We start from the raw sequence: 23,563 nt of genomic DNA on the forward strand, positions 1-23,563 counted from the left end.
ACAGACTCTCTCTGTTCTCAGAGGCACAGAGATGGTTATTGCATTTTGCTCCCCCGACCTGATTCACATACTTCCCTCCACACCCCCAAAGGCCAGGCAGTTGAGAAAATGCAATTTCCTTTTGAGTACAGGGCACAGGTACCGGTTACTAGATTGGGACAGCAAGGGCCTGACTCAGGGCTCTGGGCCTGCCTTGATGGTGGGCTTGGGTCTTCCTCCTCTGTGTGTCCCCACAGTTATGGAGAGCCTGGGCCCGCGAAGGCATGGACAGGTGCCGAGGGCTAAAGGAGGGACGCCGGAGCTGCATGCCTCTGTATCCTGGCGGCTCTGCGTCCCTGCCCTGATGGAAGGCTTGGAGGGCACAAGGCACTTTACTCACCAGCGGAGACCCGCCCCTGCCCAGGGATGAAAGACAGGAGTCCAGGACAGAACCACGTCTGCAAACTTGTTTCACTTTTTAAAAGGTAGCCTTTTCTTGATCAGAAAATAGCCTTAGAGGAAAGCTTCCTCAGTAAAGAAAACCCATTCTATGCAAATAAACATGTCTGCAAGATTGCCTTGGGTCAGTCCTCAGCCGTCTCTGCCTGCCCTGAGATGGAAAAGGCTGCTGCCTTGGAGGGAGGGTGGAGGTGCTTGTCTCTACCACCCCGGACCTGGAGGGGCTGGGCTGGGTGGTCTGCTTGTGGGCAGGGCTCGGCTCAGCACAGTGCAGTGATTCCGGGGGAGCTTGGGAGCTTGCTCACTGCGTGAGCCAGCCCTTGAGAAGAAGAAGATGGGGAGCTGGAGCAGAGCAGCCATTAGGAATCTTCTGCACCCGCCCCAGGGGCCTAGCCAAGAGGACAGGGAGTAAGGGAGGGGAGGAGAAAGGGGGTGGTAAGTGGAGCAGATCCAGGGTCTGAGAAGGGGCTTGGGAGGGACCCCGTCATGCAAATAGCACCTTCCCAGGGAGGGAAGTCCTTCAGGTGGGTTTTTTTTCGGAATCCCTACTTCCTTTGAGACTTTAGGGATCCCACATGGCTAAGTATGTGTTGATGTGCGTGTGTGCATGTGCGTGTGTGTGTGCGTGTGCGTGTGTGTGTGTGTGTGTGTGTGTGTGTGTGCGTGTGTGTGTGTGTGTGTGTGTGTGTGTGTGTGATTGATTGTTTGGGGGAAAGGGGAAGTAAGTTCTTCTGGGTTTATTCTGGTGTGGGGGGGTAGTCAGCTGTAATTCTCAAGAAATGCCTTCTGTGGCAAAGTCCTCTAGGTCGTTGGTGGAGATGATGCCCAGGCGAGGGGTATCTCCCCCCTCCTCCCCTAGGCTCGGGGGAGGAGCATCCGGGCGCTGGCCTGCGGAGTGCTGGGTGGGGTCCCCACGAGGCCTCGCGCCCAGCTGTAGCTGCAGAGCGGCCTCGCGGGCCCTCGGGAGACCCATCCCAGCTGCCTCGGTGGTGATGTGAGGGCCCTGATTTAGGAAGGTGGGGGCAGACAGCTGAGAGGAGCACCGCAGCGGCATCAAGGCCGTCACGGGCAGGGGCTGGAAGTGGGGGTACAGCATGTAGGGAGCATCCAGTGTGTCTGGTGGGGGTGGCTCCGGGGAGCCCTCCTCAGAGGTTGGGATGGAGACCTTGACGTATTTGCCTGTCTCAGGGTCATAGAAGGTCTTGATTTTCATCTGGAGTGGCAGATCGAAGACAAAGTACTCTCCAGATTGAGGGTCTTGGAGGACCTTCTGGGTGGCAGGGTAAGGGGGCAGGGGCGTAAGGCACTGGGATCCCCCAGGCTGCCTCCTGATGGGCTCTGAGAAGGCAGACACTGAGTGGCGGTGGATGGGAGGGGGCAGGGAGCGGACCCCGGGGCACCTGGGTCGGGGCCTCTCTCCAGGGAGTGCTGGCCCTCGGTCGCAGTCCTCCAAGCACTGCTTCTCTTCCAGGGGTTCATTATACTTTTCTTGCAGTTGGTCGGTCTTTCTCCTCTTGCTGGCCAGCTTTTTCGCCCGCCGCAGGGCCTTCTCTGTTTTGGGTGGGACTGCAGGAGGCTTGCCGGCCGCCCTCTCCAGCTGAGCGGCAGGTTCTGGTTTCTCAGGCAGGCCTGCTGAGCTGGCGGCCGCGTCCAGCACTGAGCCTCTTGGAGAAAGTGTCCTGAGGTCTTCTGCAGATGGCTCAAGTTGGGGGTCGGAGCCAGCCTCCCACGTGAGAGCATGTGTCAGGTCCTCCCTGCGGGCAACCCTGGCAGGGTAGGGGTTGGCCCAGGGGCTGGGGTGAGCAGGCTCCCCTGGCAGCAGGCCCGGCTCACTGGGGGCCTGGGAGACATCGTCCCAGATGCTGCTGGTGGCTGGGGAGCACCCGCTGCTCCTGTCCGGGGAGCTGGCATTGGGGGAAGTTGCCGTCTCGCCGGGGACCAGTCGTCTCCCCAGGGGCCCTACTCGGGGTGTAGACAGTAAGTGGCTTTTGAAATCTTGTGTGTGTTCTTCCCAACAGGTTCCCAGCTGCTGTGAGGGTGGCTGGTCTTCAGGGTCACCCTCAGGCAGAGCGATGGTGGGGATGCACCTCGGAGCATCCAGCTTCCCCTGGACTGTGCCGTCATTTGGCACAACTCGACATGCGGCCTCTGGGAGTGGCTTCAGCCCTTCAGCCTCTCCTGCGAGTGGAGGAGATGTGACATTCTCCATTGGCGCTGGCACCTGCCTGTGGTCCTCCGTGCTCTCCCAGGCCGTGTGCTTCGAGCGTGAGCCCTGCGTGTTAGTGGGTGTGGGGGTGTTGGCCACTTTTTGGCTCTCGGGGCCACAAAGCCCAGCCTCTTCTCCCCAGCCTGGTTTTGGCAGGTCTTCTTCTTTGTGGCTGCTGCCCATCGAGTCCTCTGATGACACGGTCCTCAGGAGGGGCAGCATGATGGGTTTTATCACGGGGGTGGCCCTGAGGGTGTTGTCTTTAATTGCAAACAGTATATGCTTGTTCATAGTGGAAGATGGCGAGGGGGTAGGGTCTCTCATTGTATCCTTACTTCCCACGATCCAAGTGCCTCTGAAGTTAGCTTCCTCTCTCGATGCCTTCCTGGGTCTACAACCAGATGAGCTTTCTCCTTCTTGCAACGATGCCCCCTGGCTGTGCTCCTGCACGCGTGCATGTCCATTACTTAAGGCTCTGGGCCGTAACTCGTCTTTCCCTATCTCTTTTTCCTTCTCGTCCTTCTGACTGTCACCTGCACTTTCATCATTCCTCCTGTCTTCCTGCTGGCTCTCAGTGAACCACGTCTTCTGCTGATCCTCAAATGAGGCAAAGGACTGGTCCGAAGAGCTGGTGCTGAATTTGGCCTTACTTTTGAAGCATGGCATGAAATCGGACTGGCTGTCACTATAGAATACATCTTCTTCCTCGGGAGAGAGGGGCCCTGGGGAGAATTTCTGGTTGAAGTTTGGATTCTGAAGACCTGCCTCTCTCTCAGGTTCTGTCTCTTGAGACATGGATCTCGAGAACCCCTTCTCTAGGCTGGGGGTCTTTGGTTTCTCTCCAGCCTTCCCTGCCTCAGGCTCTCTGTTGCAAAGCCTCAGAGAAAGGTGCTTCCTGGGGCAGTGTTCCCTCGACTCTGGATATTTGCCGGACCTGGCAGTGCCCATTTCTGGTTCTGCATCATCCTTCTCATAGCTGTTTCTGTCAGCTCCCTCCCCATTGATGGAGAAGGGGGCTTGGGTGATGGCTGGAGGTGAGTTAAGAGTGAGATACTTGTCTGCAGAGGCTGCACCAGGGTCAGCTTTATGGTCCATCTGGGTGCTGATGTGGGACACAGAAGGGGCGTCAGCTGCTGTTTCCTTAGAAAGCTCATTTGGAGGGCTCTCCTCAAGCCCATTGGGAAGGATGATGCCATTGCTCACGGGTTCTTGCTTGCCTCTGGTTTTCTCCTCAAGGCCTTTTAAGAGAGGTGAGGGACTATATGTGCTCTTGACACGCTTCCGCACGTCCTTGAGGTTGAACAGCAGGCTAGGGGCTTTGGATTTGTAGCTGTCCCGAGACTGACATTCACTAGGGTCCTTTTCTTGGTACCCATTTAGCTGTCCTGAGGGCGATGGGGCCATCTCCACTGGCTGGCTGTCAGATGGCTCCAGGAGATTCTTGGTGGGGATGATGGGGGTCAGAAGCTTACTGATATTAAAAGGAGGACTGTAATGCTCATTAGGGTCCATGGACATGTCAGGAGCCTCGTTTTCTGGAAATTGTCCCTGGGGATTGTGCTTTGTGTACAAGGCTGGGCCTCTTCTAGTGGCCTGCTTCTTCTCTTCTGATGTGTCTTGTAGACTTTCTTTCTTTCCTTTGCCGGACTTTGGTTTCCTCCATGGGGGCTGGGTGGGCTTCCCCTGAAGGTCAGGCTGTGCGCCAGAAGCTTTTCCCTCTGCACTGAATACCTGGGCCCCTGAATCCCTAGGTCCCCAGGGTCCTGATGTGGAGACAGCCCCTGGGGCCAGCCTGCTCTCCTCCTGACTGCAGCTGGCCCGGGCTTGGCAGGGGGAGACTTTGTGCTCAGAGGCCGGGGGCTCTTTTAACAAGGGCATGTTCTCATAATGCTTGGGGGCTTTGCTTTCTGGGACAGGGTCAAAAGCCTCCTTTCTCTCGGGCAGCCTCGGTTGGTGGGCGTTCCACGACTCAAAAGCACTGTTTTCACTATGAAGAAAGGTCACTTTGCGAGGCCACTCCTTACCTCTTCCAGGCTCGCCCTTGGATGGCTTACGTGGTGGAGAAGGGAACTTTGACTCGAACGCACCGGCCACATTTTCGGGTGTTGGGAGGAAGCTGCCGGAGCTGTGACAGGCCATCTCGGGGTCCTTGGGGGACTCCTGCTCTCCGTGCTTCTTGCCAGGCTGGTGGCTATTCTGATGGGCGCCAGAGACTTCAGCGGGCACCCTTCTGACAGTCAGAAAGGCAGAATCGAAGCAGAAGTTGACACCACTTTCTGGCAGAGGAGCAAATTTGGGGGGGTTCTTGAGAGCCGGGGGCTTACTGGTAGGAGGCCTGCTGTCACAGCGTTGGCTCTCAGTCCTGTCGAAAGATTTAATCAGTGATGACACTTTAGAAACAGGCTTGTTGCTGCTCCTCAGGCCGGAAATGGGCACCTCCAGTATCCTCTGGGCTGGCGTCAGTGGAGGGCTGCTTTTGGGGTACTTTTCCTCCCCTTGAACGTACTTGGGTAGCTGTTGGAACGTGGCTGCCCAGCCCGCATGCTCGGTGCCTTGGGATGGTAACTGGCTCCAAAGGCCGCTTTTCCTGTGGGTGTGGCTCACCGTTCCCTGGTGAAGATTCCCAAACACCTGGCGGGTGATATCGGGGGACAGGGTCAGGTCAGAGTCATTGAAGGATGCGTCCTCGGAGATGCACAAGCTTCGGAACGCCCGGTCTGTGAGGCTGCTCACCTCTCTGTCTGCATCGTCCAGCACGCTGCCAATGCTCGAGGAGTCACTGAACCCGTCCGTGCACTTCTTATTCCCCTGCATCGTCCGCCAGCTAGGAAGACTGTCCCTGGCCAGCCAGTGGGTGCCCCTGGGTGACAGTTCTGGAGGGGTTAGATGCAGCCCTCTTCCCACAAAACTAGGGCTTCCTGTTGACCAGATGTAATTGCAAAGTGGGATTTTTTATTTCTCTGCAAAAGAAAGATGTGCAGGATGTGAACAGGATATCCAGCTTAGTCGCTGCATATGAGAACTACACACTGGTCCAGATGGGGAATGGTGCCTGTGATGATTAATTTTATCAACTGGCTGGGCCCTAGTACCCAGTTTTTGGTTAAACATATCTAGATGTTGCTAGGAAAGTAATTTTAAGATGTCATTAACATTCAAATCAATAGACCTTGAGAAAAGCAGATTACTTACCCTCCATATTATGGGTAGGCAGCATCTCAAAGACTGAGCTCCCCAGAGGAAGGGATTCAGCCTCTAGTCCTTGGACTGGAGCTGAGACACTAACTCTCCCCTGGGTCTCCAGTCTGCCCTGTAGATGTCAGACCTGCCAGCCCCCACAACTGCATGAACCAGGTCCTTAAAATAAATCTCTTTCTGTTTGTACACATCCTATTGGTTTCCTTCCTCTGGGGAACCCTGCCTACTACAGTGTCTAAAGTTCAGATGTATTATTTTTGCAGAGGTCTTCCCTGACATTCCATGGGGTGTTTCCTCCCCACTTCCTCTCACAGCACCTGATTCATTCTCTGCATGCCCCTCCCATCATTATACTGTAAGAGCCAGGAGCTCAGGAGCCACTGGGCTGTCTGTCTGCTGATTGAACCTGTACCCTAAGAGGGCACAGTCCCCAAGAGCCTGCATCACCTGGGCTCCTCAACTCTCTGACTTGCCCTTGGCTGTGACCATTGGGAGATGCTGGCTCAGCCCCTGGCATTTCTCCCCCATCCCTGCTTCCGGCTACGGTGTGGGGTCTCGGCAATGCTGCAGGTCCTCCCTAACTATGGCCCCTCCCCTGGGCTCGGTCTCTTTCTGGGCCCAGCAGCACTTCTCCCCTTTCCCCCCCGGGGGGCCATGGAGAGGATGTCTCTCATTTCTCCTGAATGGCTTCACGTGCTGGGATCTCCTTATTTTTGTGGTCTGTTAGGGTCCTTTCATTAGATTTTCTTCTCTTTTAAAAAAATTGTGGTGAAATATACAGGACATACAATTTACCAACATAACCATTCTAAGTGTTCTGATCAGTAGTGTTAAGTCCATTCATACTGGTGCAACCACCATCCATCTCCAGAACTTTTATAGCACCCCGGACTGAAACTCTGTACCCATTAAATACCAGCTCCACTCCCCACGCCCCACTACTGCCGACCCCAGCCCTGGCAACCACTGTCTACCTTCTGTCTCTATGAACTTGATTATTCTAGGCACCTCATACGGGTGGAGTCACACAGTAGTTGTCTTTTTGTGACAGGCTTATTCACTTAGCAGAAGGTCTTCAAGGATTATCCATTTCCATCCTGTTTCCTCCCTTTTGAAGGCTGACTATTATTCTATTGTTTGTTTATTCTGCATTTTGTTGATCCAATGGACACCTTGGTTGTGTCCACATTTTGTCTCCTGTGAATAATGCTGCTATGAACATGGGTGAGCAAATATCTGTCCAGGATTCTGCTTTCAATTCTTTTGGGCACATACTTAGAGGTGGAATTGCTGGATCATGAGGCAATTCCATTTTAAGGTTTTTGAGGAAACTCCATACTATTTTTCCCAGTAGTTGCATCATTTTACATTCCCACTGGCAAACAGTGTGCAGGGTTCCAGTGTCTTGACATCCTTGCCAGCACTTGTTATTCTCTCTCTCTCTCATTCTCTCTCTCTCTCTCTCTCTTTTTTTTTTATAGTAACCATCCTAATGGGTGTGGGACGGTACCTCGCATTTCCTTCTGGGTTCCGACTGAGATGCAGCTTCTGCTGGGACCCTGGCCACTACTAACTACCAAGGTACATACTTACAGTGCCTGCAACAGGCCTGGCCCAGGCAGGAGAAAAGTCAAGGAGCACATGACAAGTTAGATAAAATAGCAAGTGCAGACCTTAGCGTGGGCCCAAGAGGTGGGCATTTGGGATGGTGAACATCTGGCAGGGTGCTCTGAGTCGCCAGCTGACAGATGATGCTGTCCCATACTGTGGCCCCTTTCTCATCAACAGCAGAGGCTGGCAAGGCTGCATTCCGCCCTCCTTGCCTGGCTGGCTGGAGTGATAACACTGCCGGGGCTATCGGGGATGGAACGTGCAGATGCTCTCATCAGGGAGGTACGACCTGCACACCTCGTGTCCCTGTCCTGTCCCAGGCCCGCATGGGGGGTAGCGCACGAGGTGTCCTGCCCAGGCCCGAGGCTGCTGTGCGAGCAGCGCTGTGTTTCTGTCCTGGAGGCCAGCCTTCTTTGAGGTTTCTTGTTTCCTGTGTCTCAACCACAGCCCTCCGGTGGGTTTCCAGTGTTGACTCATTGGCAGGCTGACCTGTTTTTATGAATGGGAGAGCTGAGTGGGCTGTGCTGGACAGGGGAAGGACCCCGACTTCTAGCAAAGCCCTGATGCACTCTGCAAAAGCCTCTAATTACATGCTCTTCAGCCCTGCCTTGAAAATCAGGGCTGCTTCTCCCAGAAAGCACAGTACAGGCCTCTTAGGGGGCAGAGGACATTTGCCTCAGCCCTCGGGCCCTGCTGGCTGGCCAGCCTCACTCCCTTCCCCGCCAGCTTCCCGTTCTAGGCAGCACGCCTCTGGTCATAGGTGGGGGTGGGGGACCATGGATGTTAGGGAAAGTTCCGGCCTTTCTGATCAAAGGAATGATCCCTGTGGTCTCCACCCTGTTGGCACCCTCTCTTTCTGCTTCTCACACAGACGCAAAGCCTGGAATGGAGTGTGTTCATTTGCTAGAGCTGCCACAATGAAGTACCACAAAGTGCGGGCTTACACAACAGAAAGTTAGTATCTCTCAGTGCTAGAGGCTGGGAGTCCCAAATCGAGGTGTCAGGTGGTTAAGTCCTTTTTTAGGCTGCGAGGAAAGGATCTGTTCCAGGCCATTCTCCTTGGTTTGTAGTTGCCCATCTTCTCCTGTGTCTTCACACTGTGTTTCTTGTGTCTGTGTTTCTCTGTCCAAACTTCCCCTTTTTATAAGAGCCTCAGTCCTCTGGGATTACAGCTCACCCTAATGATCTCATCTTAACTCATTACAGCTGCCACGACCTCATTCTGAGGTCCTGGGGGTTAGGACTTCAACATATGAAAATTTGAGGGGTACAGCTCAGCTCACAACCCAGAGTTTGCAATCTTGAGGAATGAGCAACAATTAAAGACCAATTTTCTGAGGACGACCTGATGGGCAGAACAGTCCTGGGTTGTCTGTGGCCTTGCTGAGCAATGAGTCTATCCCAGAACTACCAGCTCTGGGTTTGTGTGATTGAGGTGGGGTGGGAGACTTTAGTGAGTCAAGGTTTCTGGATCTTGAGGTCCTACCGATAGAGTCAGGGAGACTTCTGGCATCCTGAATGCTAGGGTCTTGATCTTGGCAGTGGTCGTGCTCCGTAATGGTAATCCTCGGGTTTCTATACTTCCACGTTTACATGAGAACAGGCCAGTATAGATTTAAATTTAGAATCTTAGAGTTAAGTAAGCAACTCCCATCCAATTAAATACCCCCACTATTAGCAGATATTTGTTATATTTTGAATGCTCAGCTTCCATCCATCTCCTCTGAGTAAAAACACTTGATAACTTTGGGGGCAATTTCTTGTCCCTGCTGTGGTTAGTCTTGGTGGGGCTGAAAGCTCAAGGTGCCTGTTGAAACCTCCCTGGTCCAAGTGCAGACATGAGGCTCAGGCCAGGCCCTTTGCACTGTTGTGATGCCAGGATGGAAATGTGCTCAGACATTCTTTCCAGCGGCAGAGCTCTCTGCTCACTCTTTCCCAGCCTGGAACTTCAGTCTTCTCCTGGAGTCTGCAAGGGCTCCAATTTCCTTTTAATACTCATCTATTTCAGTTGAATTTGTCCAGTTTCTGTTTCTGTTGTGCATGGCCAATGAACCCTAACTGATCTTGGGTTGTGACATAATTCCACATAGTAATAAAAGATGTTCACTGATTTTTGGAGTATTCAGAAAATACAGTAGTTCTGCCTTATCCACACATTCCAAGACCCCCAGGCTGAAAGCTGTGGGTGGTAGTATCGAATCCTGTACATACTATGTTTAACCTATGATAAAGCTTATTTTATAAGTCAGACACAAGAAGAGATTAACAACAATACTCAATATTAAATAGGACAATTACCACAATACACTATAATAGAAGTTATGTGAATATGGTCTCTCTCCCTCTCAAAATCTTACTGTACCAAACTCACCCTTCTTGTGATGATGTGAGATGATAAAATGTCTATGTGAGGATTTGGCAGGGGGTGAATGACGTGGGCACGGTGAAGTAGACTTAGGCTATTACTGACCTTCTGACTGTCTGTCAGAAGGAGGATCATGCATTTCCAGACCAAGGTTGATCGCAGGTTACTGAATCCCAAGAAAGCAAAACCATGGATGGGAGGGAGCTACTGTAACCACGTTTATCTGGCTTCAGGAAGAAGAGAGACCTTTATTCAGATAACTTCTTCAATTCTGATTTGATTTTCCTGGCTTCCACTGGGACAGTCATAAATTTGATTTCATCCCCCACTCCCACCCTCTCATCCCCCAATGTCCAGCAGAGCCAGCACAGTGGCTGACAACCAAAAGTGTTTCCTTGGGTTGATTCCATACCTGTTACGGCAGTGGGGGCTGCAGCCGCCTGCCTCGCTGGGTTTTAGGGTCTGTAGTTTTAAAACTTCTTCTCATGCTTACGGTCACTGTCATCATTGCCCATCTAGAAAGAAAAAGAAAAATAATATCAGTGGACCCAACTGACCAACTGGTCAAGCACATATTGGGTACAACAGATGTCTGTGTCAGTTGGCTTTGTATGTGTGTATATATATATATATATATATATATATTTTTATATATATATATGTTTATTTTATTTATTTATTTTTTTATGATTTCACATTTTGTATTTCAAACTTTAATCTAGTTGGAATTAAGGCAGGTATACAGTATAAATCTATTTTACTTTCTTTCTGAACATTAACAGGTTGACCCTTTGACATTTAGTAAATACTGTACCAAAATAGTGGCTTAAACCTGATTTCATTTGTATATATATATATATTTTTTAAATCTGCACTTGAGCTCAACAAAATTCCAGACATAGGCATTTTTGGTGAAAAGCAATAGAGGGCCAATATCTACACCTTCCAATGTTTGTTAATTCATCTCTGGGCCAAGAAATCTTTAGGAGCCTGTATTAAGCCTTTGGGATTTCAAACACGATTGGCCCACTTGTGAATTGTTTTTTGCTAGTCATATCTGACCAAAGGCTCTTTCCCACGTGGATTCATAACTCAGGTTTTTCAGTGAAGAGAATCGGAGGGGCAGAACTTGAATCCACTCGGCAAGCAGTAGTAGCAGTGTTCGATTTATTGTTGGCAGGAGGCTTGAGTATCTATTTTGACAGCTAAAAGAACCAAAAAGCTGCCCAGGAGAATTTGAAGAGTGTTCAGAATGAAGTGTAAACTAATTAAAATAAATCCATTATGCAAATTTTAAATGCAGGCCATTGGGGCTTCCTCAAGACCTTCCATACCTCACAGCTCCTGGATAGTAATCTGGTCCATGGTAGTTTATTAATAATATTAATAATCATACTAATTCAGATTTGTGGAGTACATTTCTTTGGAGGCTCATAGAGGGCTCTATGTCAACCACCATCTGTCTGGTCTCATCCCTAACTCTCAGGCTGTCCTTTGTCCTCACACCACACTGGGTTCCCTTTTCCATAGCTCATGCCATGCTGTCACAGGTCACATATCATATTCCACGTGTCTCGGGAATTGATGGTAGCTTCATTTTCTTCACATCTGGAAAGAAAATCCCTTGAACCCAGGAAAGAAGTCTTATTTGCCTTTGTGGATTGAAATCGTCAACATAAATGTGGTAGTGCTCTGAATTGGGAATCTTTATGTTCAGTTTTTCGGGAGGGCAAACTAGGCACAGAAAAGAAGGAGCGAGAATGAAGGAGACCTTCTCTTGAGAAGGACCGCTGACCTTGGATATTAAGGCCATCTGAAAAATTCAGACTGACCCTTTTGTGTCACTAGATAGTGGGTCCATTTCATTGCCTGCCACTCCACTGAGATGCAGCTCAGAGATAAGGAGGGAATCAGTCCATGTTGCATGTGGCTGAGACGTAGGTGCAGAAGGATGTAGTGACGTTTATTTTGTGAACATTTAGGGAAACTATCACCCTGTTCTCGGATTCAGACTCACTGTCATTGCTGCTGAAACACACTTTAGAGGCCGGCTCAAATCTGCCCTGCTCACTGCTTTGGGGACTCCCTTGGGCTATTCAATATTCATTCTCAGCACTGCATTCACGAACAGCTTGTAAAACTCAAATCTGCTCATGTCAACCTCTTGCTTAGAATCCCTCAATGGCTTCCCCGTTTTAAAGAGTGAAAATCAGCCTCCTCAACAAAGAACCTTCCTCTCCAGCCTCCCCTTGAACTATTTCCCCCGTCATGCTTGGCTTTCCAGAGCGTGCCTCAGAACATTTGCCCACATTGTTCCCTCTCCCTGGAATTCTTTACTTTCACCTTTTCCCTATTACTTGCTTAACTCTTACCTATGCGTCAGAACCCAGTTTGCAGGACCCTTCAATAAGGCAGCTTCTTCCCTGTTATATGCTTGCTGTACCCACTTCTTGGCAGTACTTAATATAATTGTACTTAAGTAATTAACTAGGCGATTATTATTTACTGTTCGTCTTTCATGATAACCTGGGCGCTTCTCTGTGGCTGTGTCCACACCTGTCTGGCTCTCCAGGCCACCCTCAGGGATCATAGTGCACAACACAAGAAATATCTGTTAAATAAGTGAGCAAATCGTTCCATCTCTGTCATATTCTTCACACTACTGGCTTAGCAGGACTTATATTATTGAAGGTCAATTATAATTCGATGAATTCCAGAATTATCATGAATTTCAAATTAGTGAAATTGAATTCAATTGGATTTAATTTACTTTTTGCTTCCCAGCCCTAAAATGTATAAAATCTGCCCGAGGTAAGAGGTGGTAAGAGGAACAGCTGTCTTAGAGGCGACTCCCAGGCTGGCCCACTGGAAGGCGTTCATTTGCACCATGGTGTATACCGTTTAAGTCAGGATTGAGTTTCAAGGTCATCAGGGAGAAGTAAGAAGCAACTTCATGACTTCTCCATTCTCCTGTTTGTCTTTTTAATTGCACTCAGGGCTTCAGTTGGGGGATGACTTTGATTCCCTCTGGAGGGCCAGCATCCAGTAAATATTTGTTGAGTACATTAACTGGGGTGTTGTTTACAACCACATTACACACGGTCATTAACTGACACATTATCTGAATTACGGGTGTCAGCAGATGACATGTTGGCATCTGCCCTGTGTTGTCCAGGCCATCCCGGAGAGCACCCACAGCACTCTGTTTCCTGGTCCTCCAACACTCCACCCGCTGATGTTAGATGCTGGGCAAGCTGGCATCGGGCGGGGCACGTTCTGCAAAGCATCAGAATGCAAAGGGTTTGGGTGCCCTGGCAGGAAGTAGTGGGCTGGACTTTCCTGTTCAGCCGCTGGGGAGGGGGAAAGAGGCTGGAGACACATCCATCTTGAAGACTTGCTTGGTCTTCCTCGGGGACCTGGGGGCATGTCTGCACCCCTGTGGCCTTAAGATTGGGCGAGTTAACACTCGAGGATGTGTTTTGTTTTTCCTTCTTGCCAGGGTCATCATTTTGGGGTCAGACTATATATCAAACAAACCAAATGTGAGCGTGCATCCTCATGAATCAGCTTTTCCTCCTGACAAGCAATGAAATGCCCTCTGCACAGTCATCACTAGATTCTATCTCTCCTGAAATGTTTTCTCATGCGGTGCTGTCACCCGTGCCCCACTGCAGGATGCTATCAAACTATCATGGACTGGAATATGCTGCTTTTTGCAGATACAGTTTTCTCTCTTCTGGTCCCTTACAAATGCCTCTGCGTGACCCTGAAGGCCCCCTTGGTGGCAGAGCTGGGGCTCTCCCCACACTTGCCTGTCTCTAGGCCTGCAGTGCACTGGTGAAGGGGCTGTAGGCCCAGGTGCATCCTGGCTTGGAGCCCTTGGAGTCCTACTCTCGCTGCTTGCCACCATGTCTGTTTCTGTCTCCTGGTCACCAACGGCTGACTGCTTCCTTCCCAGCTCTCCTCTTTCTTGTAGAGTTTTTTTTTTTTTTTTTTTTTTTTAATGACTTAATTCTACTTTATTGCTGTAAATCCATCTGTCCAACAAGGCTTTGAGCTCCTTAGAGTGAGTGGTTGTCTTTGACTGCCAGGATCGCCGGTGCATGATGGTCACGCAGCACTGTTTTCAGCTGCTGCTGCTGCTGAGTACGCTTCCTGGCTCGCAAGAGTGTGAGGACAGAGGCTTGCTGCAAGTGTGTGGTGTGGTGCAGGAGGGCCGAAACTTCCGCCACCCCACGGTCTCCTTGCCTCCCACTGGGCTCCTGGCTGGAGCCAGCCCAGGCCTGAGAGGACATGCAGCCCGGCTTCTGCTGGTGTGTCCCGGGAAGTGAGGACAGGAAGTGGCTGGAGGAGGGGACTCATACCCCTCACCCTCTGCAGACCCTTCTCCAGATGCTCCACATACTGCTACTCATCCAAGCCTTGTAGCTGAAGAAGTGTGACAGGCCCTCAGAACCGGGGCCCCACTCGGAGGCCCCAGCTCCGGCGCCAAATTCATCCGTGTGGCTGTGCGCTATCTATCGGCTTCTTTTCTGAGAAGAGACAGTGGAGCCTCAGAGAGGTGATGTGACTGTTCCCTGCCACACAGCTGGTAGGAGACAGAGCCGGGCTTGGGACCCAGGCCTGTGTGGTCCTGGAGTCGGACACCGAAAGGGAGGGAGAAGTTGATGGTTTGTCATGGCTGGGTTGCCACACTGCGTCGAATAAAACTACAGGACATCCAGTGAAATTTGAATTCCAGATAAACAACCGAATTAGCATGAATGTGTCCCGTGTAACCATTGAGATATACTTTGTATTAGAGTTGGCCATAAAATGAGTCATCACATACTTAAATTAAAAATACGTATTCATTGTTTATCTGAAATTCAGATTTCACGGGACATCCTGTTTTTTATTTGGCAAGCTGAGGTCCTCACAACTTTTGGAACCCAGAGTGGATCACCCTCAGTGGAGGCCAACGCAGTGAGTCAGTCCGGGATGACTCATGTCTGCGCGTCACCCTGCAGTTCGGGACACATTTGGCAGCCATTATCTTGTGTGATTCTCATCATCCCTCTGAGGTGGGGTGAGCAGGCTGTACTGTCAGCATTTTCTAGGTGGAGAAGGAAAGACGCAGAGAGGTGCAGAATGCTGGTTGGTGTCGAACAGCGTGCAGAGAAGAGAACGGAGGCCGGGGTTCAGCTCAGGTTCACCCCTCCATCACTCTGTGCCTCCTCCCGGAGGCAGCCCTGACCCTCTGGTCCCTGGGCTCAGGCGCAGATGGGTGTGTCTTGGGCCCTTGGGCTGCAGTTCAAGGCGGGAATCAAGGGCTGGGATGGAGGAGAGGAGGGTTTTTGTTTTTTCACCTCCCGCGGATCTTCTCAGCTCAGGTTTTTGTGAGAACCTCAGGGATGGATGTGCTGATTCAGTAGGTGAGCAGAGGTCTTCCCTGTTGGGGGAGGCAGATGGCAGGCAGGTTCGGGTGGGCCTTGCAAAGCTGGGAGGGACTCTCTATAGCTGCTAAGAAGGCCGTTTCGTTCTCCTCCGGTTCCTGTCTTTGCACAGGAAGCCACTGGGGTTTGCTTTGCTACTGGGTTTGACCACTTGCCTGCAGTGTGGTTTTTGAGCCCAAGCTCTTTGGGTGGATTTAATTACCTTAATTGAATGGTGTTTTCACTTCTCAGCGGGGGGAAGCAGGAAGCTGGTGGAGATGACAGGGGTTGGCTTTATCACACCCAGAAGGCCTTCACAAATTGGAATTGATTCCTCTTGGTCTTCTTTCTGGGTGGTTTGTTGAGATGTTGAGGAGCCGTTCAGTGTAGTGCACATGACAGCCCCCTGTCTGTGTGCTCACGGGCCGTGTTCTAGCCTGTGAACGCACAGGTGTCCCACATGCAGCCTTCACTACCCTACACCATACCAGGCCAGTGGCTTGCTCTGGACCCCTGCCCAGAACCAAACTCTTGACCTCTCTGTGCAATTGCCAACAGCCCTCCTGCTTGGTAGTTTCAGAGAGAACACCCTTGTCTACATCCTGTATTTTACAAGGTGAGCGATGGTGGCAAAATCGACTTCCTCAGTTGGGGTCCTTTGGAAGGTGGAGCAGTGCAAGTGCCTGTGTTCGCTCATTCATCACCAAAACTCATCATCCCACGCCTTACAGATGAGGGGACTGAGGCTACTTGGTTACTCGCTGTGTCTGCTGGAGTGCTGGAGCTAGAATTGGGTGCCTTTCCTCCAGGGCCCTGCTTCCTGACCCCATGACGATTCCTTCTCAGCTATCGCCAACGTGATGACTGCTCTGTGCTTTTAACTTCCGGAAATAAGAAATTTCAAAGTCATTACATTGTAATGCACATTACTGGAAGACAACATGGGCTCCCATAAAGCAAACTTAGAGGTCTTTCATGCATTCATTCACTTGACAACTATCCACAAATCAGTATCGTGTGCTATCTTGTTCTAGAGCTGGGGATACGGCGGTGGCAGGGCTGACCTGGGCTCTGCCTTGTGGAATTCAGGTGAATCGCCAAGGACACTGGACCACGTATACCTCAGACTGCCTCAGATTGGCTTCCATTGGGCAGTGTCTCTCATGCATGGAAAATGCAGCTTTGATTTGCACACAGGTCACGGTGCATCTGGATTGGCCACCCGGTCTGGAAATTGTGAGCAGGGGAAGAGGGTGGGCCTGCATCCTGGCCTGGTTGAATGGCCCCAGCCTAGGAACTAGACCTGGAAAACCAAGGGCTCTCAGACCCCCAGACTCCTGTGCCCTGGGAGAGGACAAGCCAGGCTTCCTCCAGCCCCAGGAATACAGTGTACAGGAATGCATGGGGAGGCCTGAGGGCAGCAACGGCCTGACCTGTGTCTGAATCCTCCCTGAATCACATCACATGTGCAAGGGGTTTCAAAGCCCTGCAGCATGTAGGAATCCAGGAATCACAGGGAATGTGGCAGAAGGAGCCAACTTGTCCGGGCTTGCTGGACTCACAGAGCCTGTTGTGGGCAGGTGATCGCAGCTACCCTGGGCATTCTGCTGCCCTCAGGAGAGAGCTCGGGAGGAGAGAGGCTTTTTCCCTGGAGCTCAGTCCAGTCTGAATCCCACTTCCCGCCTGGGTCACCAGCCTGCCGTGTCTGGACAGGACATTTCCTCAGGAGCCTCTGAGCATTCCCCATGTCTGCAGCTAGAGGTCAGGGAGCCTGGCATAAGGAAGGCCAGGCCTGGTCTAACTGAGCTCCCCACAAGGGGAAGGTGCTGGCACCTGGCATCCCACGCCCAGCAGAGGTCCCAGTTGCAGGAGAATGGGGGAGAAGCAAGCTATAGAGGCAAGGTGAGGAACGGGAGATGGAGAGATGGGCTGAGTTCAAAGACGCAGCAACAGGCCCCTGCTGACTCCTGTTACTGTTCCCTGATTGAATGACCAGGGGGCTGAGTGATGCTTAACAACTGGTGGTCTAGGGCAAAGTTCCTGCTTTGTAGCACTGGCTGATGTTGGTGGCTCACATCCAGCTGCTGACCCAGTATTGGGGCAATGGGTCTGAGATGCAGATAGTGGGCCATCATGTGGATTCCCAGTCACTTTGATAAGGCTCCTTGAGCAGGGGTCTTGCAGCCCTGTTTCTGAACATTTCTGGTGGCCAGCCGTTGTCGGGGATCACTCCTTGGAGCTCCTGGTGGCCAGATGTGCGGGACTCAGCCAGAGGTATCTTTGGACACTCCTTTCCACCAGCAAGGAGATCAGGCCAGGCATTGCTGGGTTTCGAGAAGCCCGGCTCCACAAGGTGCTCTCTGCAGATGGCCTCCGTGGCCAGAAGGAGCCCAAACTCCATGGGCTATACCCGCTGCCGTGCCAGAGCAGGGCAGCCTCTTAAAGGGGGACACACAGCTCTTTCCAAAACACAGGGGCCGTTAAAATGGTGGGTCCACCTGGGTCCAGGCCAGGTCCTGGTGCTCCTCTACACTCCCTGGGTATGACCTCGGCTAAATTACAGCAAGTCTGTAAGCCTCAGTGTTCTCATCTGTAAAATGGAGCCAATGCTATGCACTTGTGTATAAATAACAGGTTCTCAACCTTGGCACTGCTGACTTTGCTGAAGTCCTCAGTGGCAAATTCAGCCCTGGCTGAGAACTGCTGTGGTGGAATCAAGGAGAAAGCATTAGCCCAGCCGCTGGAACATAATTCAGTCATTCATTCGTTCATTTGTTCATTCATTCATTCATACCTTCCACATTTCCAAGAACATGTTGCCCTGAATTCTGGAAACGGCAGGAACTAAAATGACATAGCAATCAAATGGGCAGTTCTAGACAGTAGAAAGAGCTGGGGACCTGGTGTGAGGGCAGGGTCGTTCTCGGACAAGTCACTTAACTCCTACCTATTTGCAAAACAGGAATAATAAGAAACCAGCCTGGCTCTGCCCACCCCTCGGGGCTGCTCCCCATGCTGGAGAGGGCTGAGGAAAGGAACGGTCCTGAGATTGGTCCCTGAGGCAGCCACTGCCTGAGTCTCCAGGTGATTAGTGCCACCTGACTCCCCAGGTCCTGGGTCCTTCCCTGGCCAGAGGCACACCTGCCCCAGGAGGGGGCACAGTGAACCCCAGCCACCACAGAGCCGCGTTTTACCTTCTAGCCACTGGGCACCAAGGGGACTATGTGCGTGCCTTTCTCTATGCATCTCCCAAGAGCACAGGTTTCACACCTGTTTGTTTTTCACTCAACACAGAGTAGGAAATACTCTTACATCACAGCACGGAACCTGCTAAGAGACATATACGATTGACCTTTGAGCAACAAGGGTCCACTTACCCATGGCTTTTTCCTCCCATAAATACAGTTCAGTACCATACATGTGTTTTCTCTTCCTTATGCTTTTCTGAATAACATTTTTTTTCTAGCTTCTTCTATTGTAAGAATACAGTCCACGATGCATATGTATTCGACTGTTTATGTTATCAGTAGTTAAGTTTTTGGGGAGTCAAAAGATGCAGATTTTTGACTGCATGGGGTGAGCGTTGGCGCCCCAACCCCCTCGTTTTTCCAGGATCAACTGTAGATCAAGGAAAATTCGGGAGGAAAACTCCCTCTGCCCATCTGTACTACTCTGATATCTGTTCTATTCTTTCATATAAAAGGACACATATTTGCAATTTGGTAAGTGATTTCAGACCCAATAATGAGTTCTGATCTGCTGTGTTTTTTATAAACTACCCTGGATCAGTAGTTCCAAGTTCGGTTCAATCTCTGCTGCTCTGTTTGTGGTGATGCTGGGTCTTCCTTTGTTTTTTTGTTTTTTTTTTTTAATGTTTTATTTATTTCTAGGAGAGAGAGAGAGAGAGACAGCGTGAGCAGGGGAGGGTCAGAGAGAGAGGGAGCCACAGACTCTGAAAAAAGGCTCCAGGCTCTGAGCTGGCAGTCAGCACAGAGCCTGACGCGGGGCTCGAACCCACGAACCGCGAGATCATGACCTAAGCGAAAGTCAGACGCTCGCGAGGTCTGACCAGATGTGTGTGTGGGGGGCGGGGGGGAGACCATCTCAGGTGATGGGTTTACAGGCCAGGCCTTGCCTTTGCTTCGGTGCTGTGTCCCCAGTCCCTGCACGTGCCTGGGCCCTTGTCAAACGAGCAAATGAGTTAATGGATAAGAGACATCCCCATATACTAAGTACCTGGCATAGGACAAGTACCTTATATCCCCTAATATTATTGATTCATGTTTATTGTTATGTAATTAATATTTATAACAACCTTGAAAGTGGGAATTACTCTTGTTCTTTACAGAGGAGGAATCTGGAGTCCAGAGAGGTTTACATCTGAGGGTACGGGGTGTGAACCCGGGGCTGCTGGGAAGGAGACGGTGTCTACAACCTGCATTTAAAGGAATTCCTCCAGGAGCTTCTGAAATGCCTCCTGGAAGGCTGAGAAGCTCTGCTCAGTACCATCCTACCTCTGGCCACCTGCAGTCCCCACATTCCCGGTTCTTGCCGTTGGGTCTCCTTGGAGCTCATCTTATGATGAGCTTAGGTCACAGGATGTCCTACCGCCAGCACCCCAGCACCCCATCACCCCTGAGAGTCTGCCTACACGGTGCAAAGGCTGTGAGAGCCTGCCCTGCCCCTTACTGGCAAGCGTGGCTCTCTGGTTATGAGCTGTGGAGTCAGACAGATTTGGGACAGTCGTTCAATGAGCCTCCGTTTCATTCTCGTAGGCGGGAGATGATGGGGGGCAACACCCAGCATCCTGGGACTTGCAGAATCCCTACCGCTCATGAAGTGGGGCCTGCAGGGAGGAATGATTGTACCCAGTGACCTTGGAGAGCCTTGTCCAGAGAGGAGGCCCCTGCCCTGGCTCCCAGAGAAAGAGACACTTGGGTTTGTTGGGAGTAGGGTGTCCCTCAGCACCCATCCTCTCTCCAGCCCCTGGGAAGAGAGCCAGGAAATTTGGGAAAGGACACCCCCTGAAAGCGGCCCTGGAGCATCCCAGCTTTGGGCAGAGAGAGGAGGTTCTGGGCAGGGTGCCCAGATTACGGGGCCGGGGGTGCTACAGCGTTCTCCTCACCCATCTGTAAGCCGGCGCCGTGGGGCTGGGTGGCAGAGGCCGAGAAGCAGAGCTGGGAGAGCCTTCTGTGAGCATCAGCGCCCTGCTGGGCAATTCCAGGCAACCATCCTGTTTATACAGCTCCTAGTGACTGTCATACACTTGGTACCCATGATCTTGCTCAGTGGTCACAACCAGAGGCAAGCGAGGCAGGGCTGGTGCCAAAGGAGTCTGAGGTGGGAAAATTGAGGGTCAGAGAGGTTGAGGAACTTGCTCAAAGTCGCAGAGCCACCAGAGTTGGGATTCAGACTCAGGTGTCCATGCTACATGACTCTGCCCTTCTCGTGTAGCCAAGGTAGAGAGAAGCTTTGGGCTTCTGGGGGTCTCCATCTGCCATGGTGTCTGTGCAGGGGTGGGGGGAAGTAGCAGCAGCTTCTCTCTTAGCACCTTTTCTTCTACCTTCTATGGCCCTCCTCTTCCCATCAGGGAGCATCTGCTTTGGCAAAGCTGGACCTGGCTGCCCTTCAGGGAGCATACTGGAGGGTGCCATCTTCTCTGTCCCTGCACAGCCAAGAAGGCATGACTTTCTGCGAGGGGGAGGGGCCTTGCCTGGAAAGGGAGGAAGTCCTAAACCCCATGTGGGCATGCACACACACGCATCAGAGCCTGGCTATCCCTGGCCTTCTTGCTTCCTGCTGGAGATTGGAAATAGATGGGAGATACCTGTTTGGTAGATGACACCTGTCCTTTCTCCCAGGGGCGTGGCCATGGAGAGCCCGGCTCCTCCAGGGAAGGAGAGACAACTTCCCTGACATGAGAGACTGACAGCTGTCCTGCCTTCTTCATGGAATTCCTCATGGGATGCTTTACAGTGGCCAGAAAAAGAATTCAGACATGGCCACCCAGGTTATCCTTTCAACATGAACATTGAAGGATGCTCTTCCGACAGGCAAAGTTATTTAACACTACAGCTGCAGGTGATGCGCAAAGATCAGCTTCTGGGAGCATCCCCTACCATATTTGAGAACAACGTGGGGACCTTGTCCCCTTTCCTTCCCTAAGGCAGGGGTCTTCCTCAGGGTGCCAGAGGCTTGTTGGAGTGCAGGGCAGCCTCGAGAAGCTTTGGCCATCAGTGTGTGCATGGGCACCCACCGGGACCCGCCTGGGCACATGGCAGAGGGTGGTGGAAAGCGCACAAGATTAGAGTCAGACCAGGACTCCCCTTTCCTAGTCCTGTGTGATCTCGATAAGTTACCTCCCGTCTCTGAGCCTTCGATCCTTCATCTCCAACAATACCTACCTCACTTGGGGTGATTGTGAAGGGTGGTGGTAAAAAAAATATCAAGAGCCCAGAGGACACTTAAGCAGCATAAGGACTGGAATGGAAGCTACCACCACTAGGGACCTTGGGCTTTTGATAGTGCAGGGAAGGAATCCGCATCTAACTAGTTTGTACTGCAGTACTAACACCTGCCAACAGGATGGCTGAGTGCGTTAAATGAACACGTGTGTAAAGCACATAGTAGGTGCTCACTAAATGCCAGCTGGCATCATTTCTAATCCCCACAAGGGGCAGTATAACATAATGCGAGGGGCAGCCACTGATGCCAGGCCCCCTTGGGCATGGTTCCTGGTTATGCTAGCTGCGAGTGGCCCTCTGCAAATTATAAAACCAATTTGTGCCTCAGTTTCCTCATCTGTAAAATGAAACTAACAGTAGTAGTTGCCTCGTGGGGTCATTGTGGGGACCCAGTGAATTCATGTCTGTGAGGTGGCCGGCAGCTAGGAATGATCTGTAAATGTCGCTATCACCCCCACCACGCATCCTGACTAACCTAGGGCTGGAACACGGTGGTCACTAGGATGACATTGCCTTTCCCCAATGTAAAAGGGAGAGAGAAGCAAGGCAGTGACTGACCAGCGTGCCCAGGGGGATTCTGTGTCCTGGGGTCCACCCCAGGTGTGCTGTCTCTGCCGGGTTTTTCTGCCTCAGTAAGCACTCAGCTCCCTCATTCTGAGACTGGATCTTGGCTGACCTCACACAGCGTTGGCACTTGTAGGGGGTTCCCCTTAAATAGTGGGTCTGCAGCTCCTAGGCAGTCCCCCGAAGCAATCTGGGGAAAACTTCTATTCTCAGTGACAATTTAGACTCCCGCCCTTGCCCTTGAGCTTTAAATTAAAAAGAGGTAAATTTAAATTAGGTAAAACTGAGTAAAGTTTTAACCTCCTTTTTCCTCCTTGGGAGGGGCTGGTGGAGCAGAGCAGGGTGTCCTGGCTGGTGCTGGTGCATGGGGAGTGGCCCAGATACTGCCCACGTTGCTGCGTGGGTGGGGACATCACTTCCCCCTAGGGCTGCGTCTTCTGCCCCACGTGGTAAAGGTGCACAGATGCATGACACGGCTTGGCATAAGAGGGAAAGTAATGATGACGTGTGAATGTCCAGTGGTCACTGAGTGATGGGTCAATCCTCCGTGGTGCCAGCCGATCTATAACTGAGCAATGAACATGAATCATCTGAGCACTGATTCACTGGGGTTTCTCTTTAGTGACCTCTGGAAGGAAAAGATCCCCGTTGGAGTTTAAGCAGGAAAAAAAAATTGACCAAGAGGGCAGTTGTGGATACAGTTGTCATATTTATTACGTGCCTGGTACTTTTCATGTATTTGCTCAGTTAATGCATGAAGGAGCCTTTGAGAAGGGTTCCCCATTGGTTGGTATTCCCATTTCCCAGAGGAGGACGTTGAGGCCCAGGGGCTTGCTAAGAAAGCTGGAGCCAGACTGAATCCAGATCTGCCCCGCCCCCAAGCCCCTGCCGAGCACCTCCGGCAGGGCTCCCTGGAGCAGCAGGGAGCCTCCGAGGCTCTAAGGGAGCCTGGTCTGCAGGGCTTCTCCGAGGAAGGTTTTGACTCTGGTAAGTGGACTGGCCTCCTCATAGGGACTCATTTGGATGTGGAACAGACATGGGCTTTGGTCCCAGATTTGCATCTCCGCACATTATTAGCTGTGTATCCTGGGACAAGTTACTGGACCTCTCTAAGCTGCAGCGCCTGCCTTTGCAAAGGGGATCCTGAAACCCACTGTACGGGGTGACCTTGGCAGTAAAACCCGGACAATCTTTGTAAGCGCTTTGCACATGGGATAAGGTGGCCAGGGAAGAAAATGGTGGGCTCCCAGGGAGAGAAATGGCTCACAGCTGGTGGCTTTAGCCCAGTGGGTTTGAATTCTTG

General features: G+C 51.5%; 1 protein-coding gene across 1 annotated transcript; it reads right to left on the reverse strand.

Moving 5' to 3' along the window:
* Positions 1–1,153: 1,153 nt before the first annotated feature.
* CUNH10orf71 (chromosome unknown C10orf71 homolog) lies at positions 1,154–5,458 on the reverse strand. Its single transcript, XM_039233771.1, has one exon. It carries the CDS (start codon positions 5,456–5,458, stop codon positions 1,211–1,213), a length of 4,248 nt encoding a protein of 1,415 aa, XP_039089702.1. The 3' UTR covers positions 1,154–1,210.
* Positions 5,459–23,563: the final 18,105 nt, after the last annotated feature.

Source organism: Hyaena hyaena, unplaced genomic scaffold (genome assembly GCF_003009895.1).
Source record: "Hyaena hyaena isolate Hyena2069 unplaced genomic scaffold, ASM300989v1 scaffold_78, whole genome shotgun sequence".
Classification (NCBI taxonomy): Eukaryota; Metazoa; Chordata; class Mammalia; order Carnivora; family Hyaenidae; genus Hyaena; species Hyaena hyaena.

Coding starts and splice junctions, on each gene's coding strand:
- CUNH10orf71 (XM_039233771.1), bottom strand. CDS start 5,458: ATGCAGGGGAATAAGAAGTGCACGGACGGGTTCAGTGACTCCTCGAGC.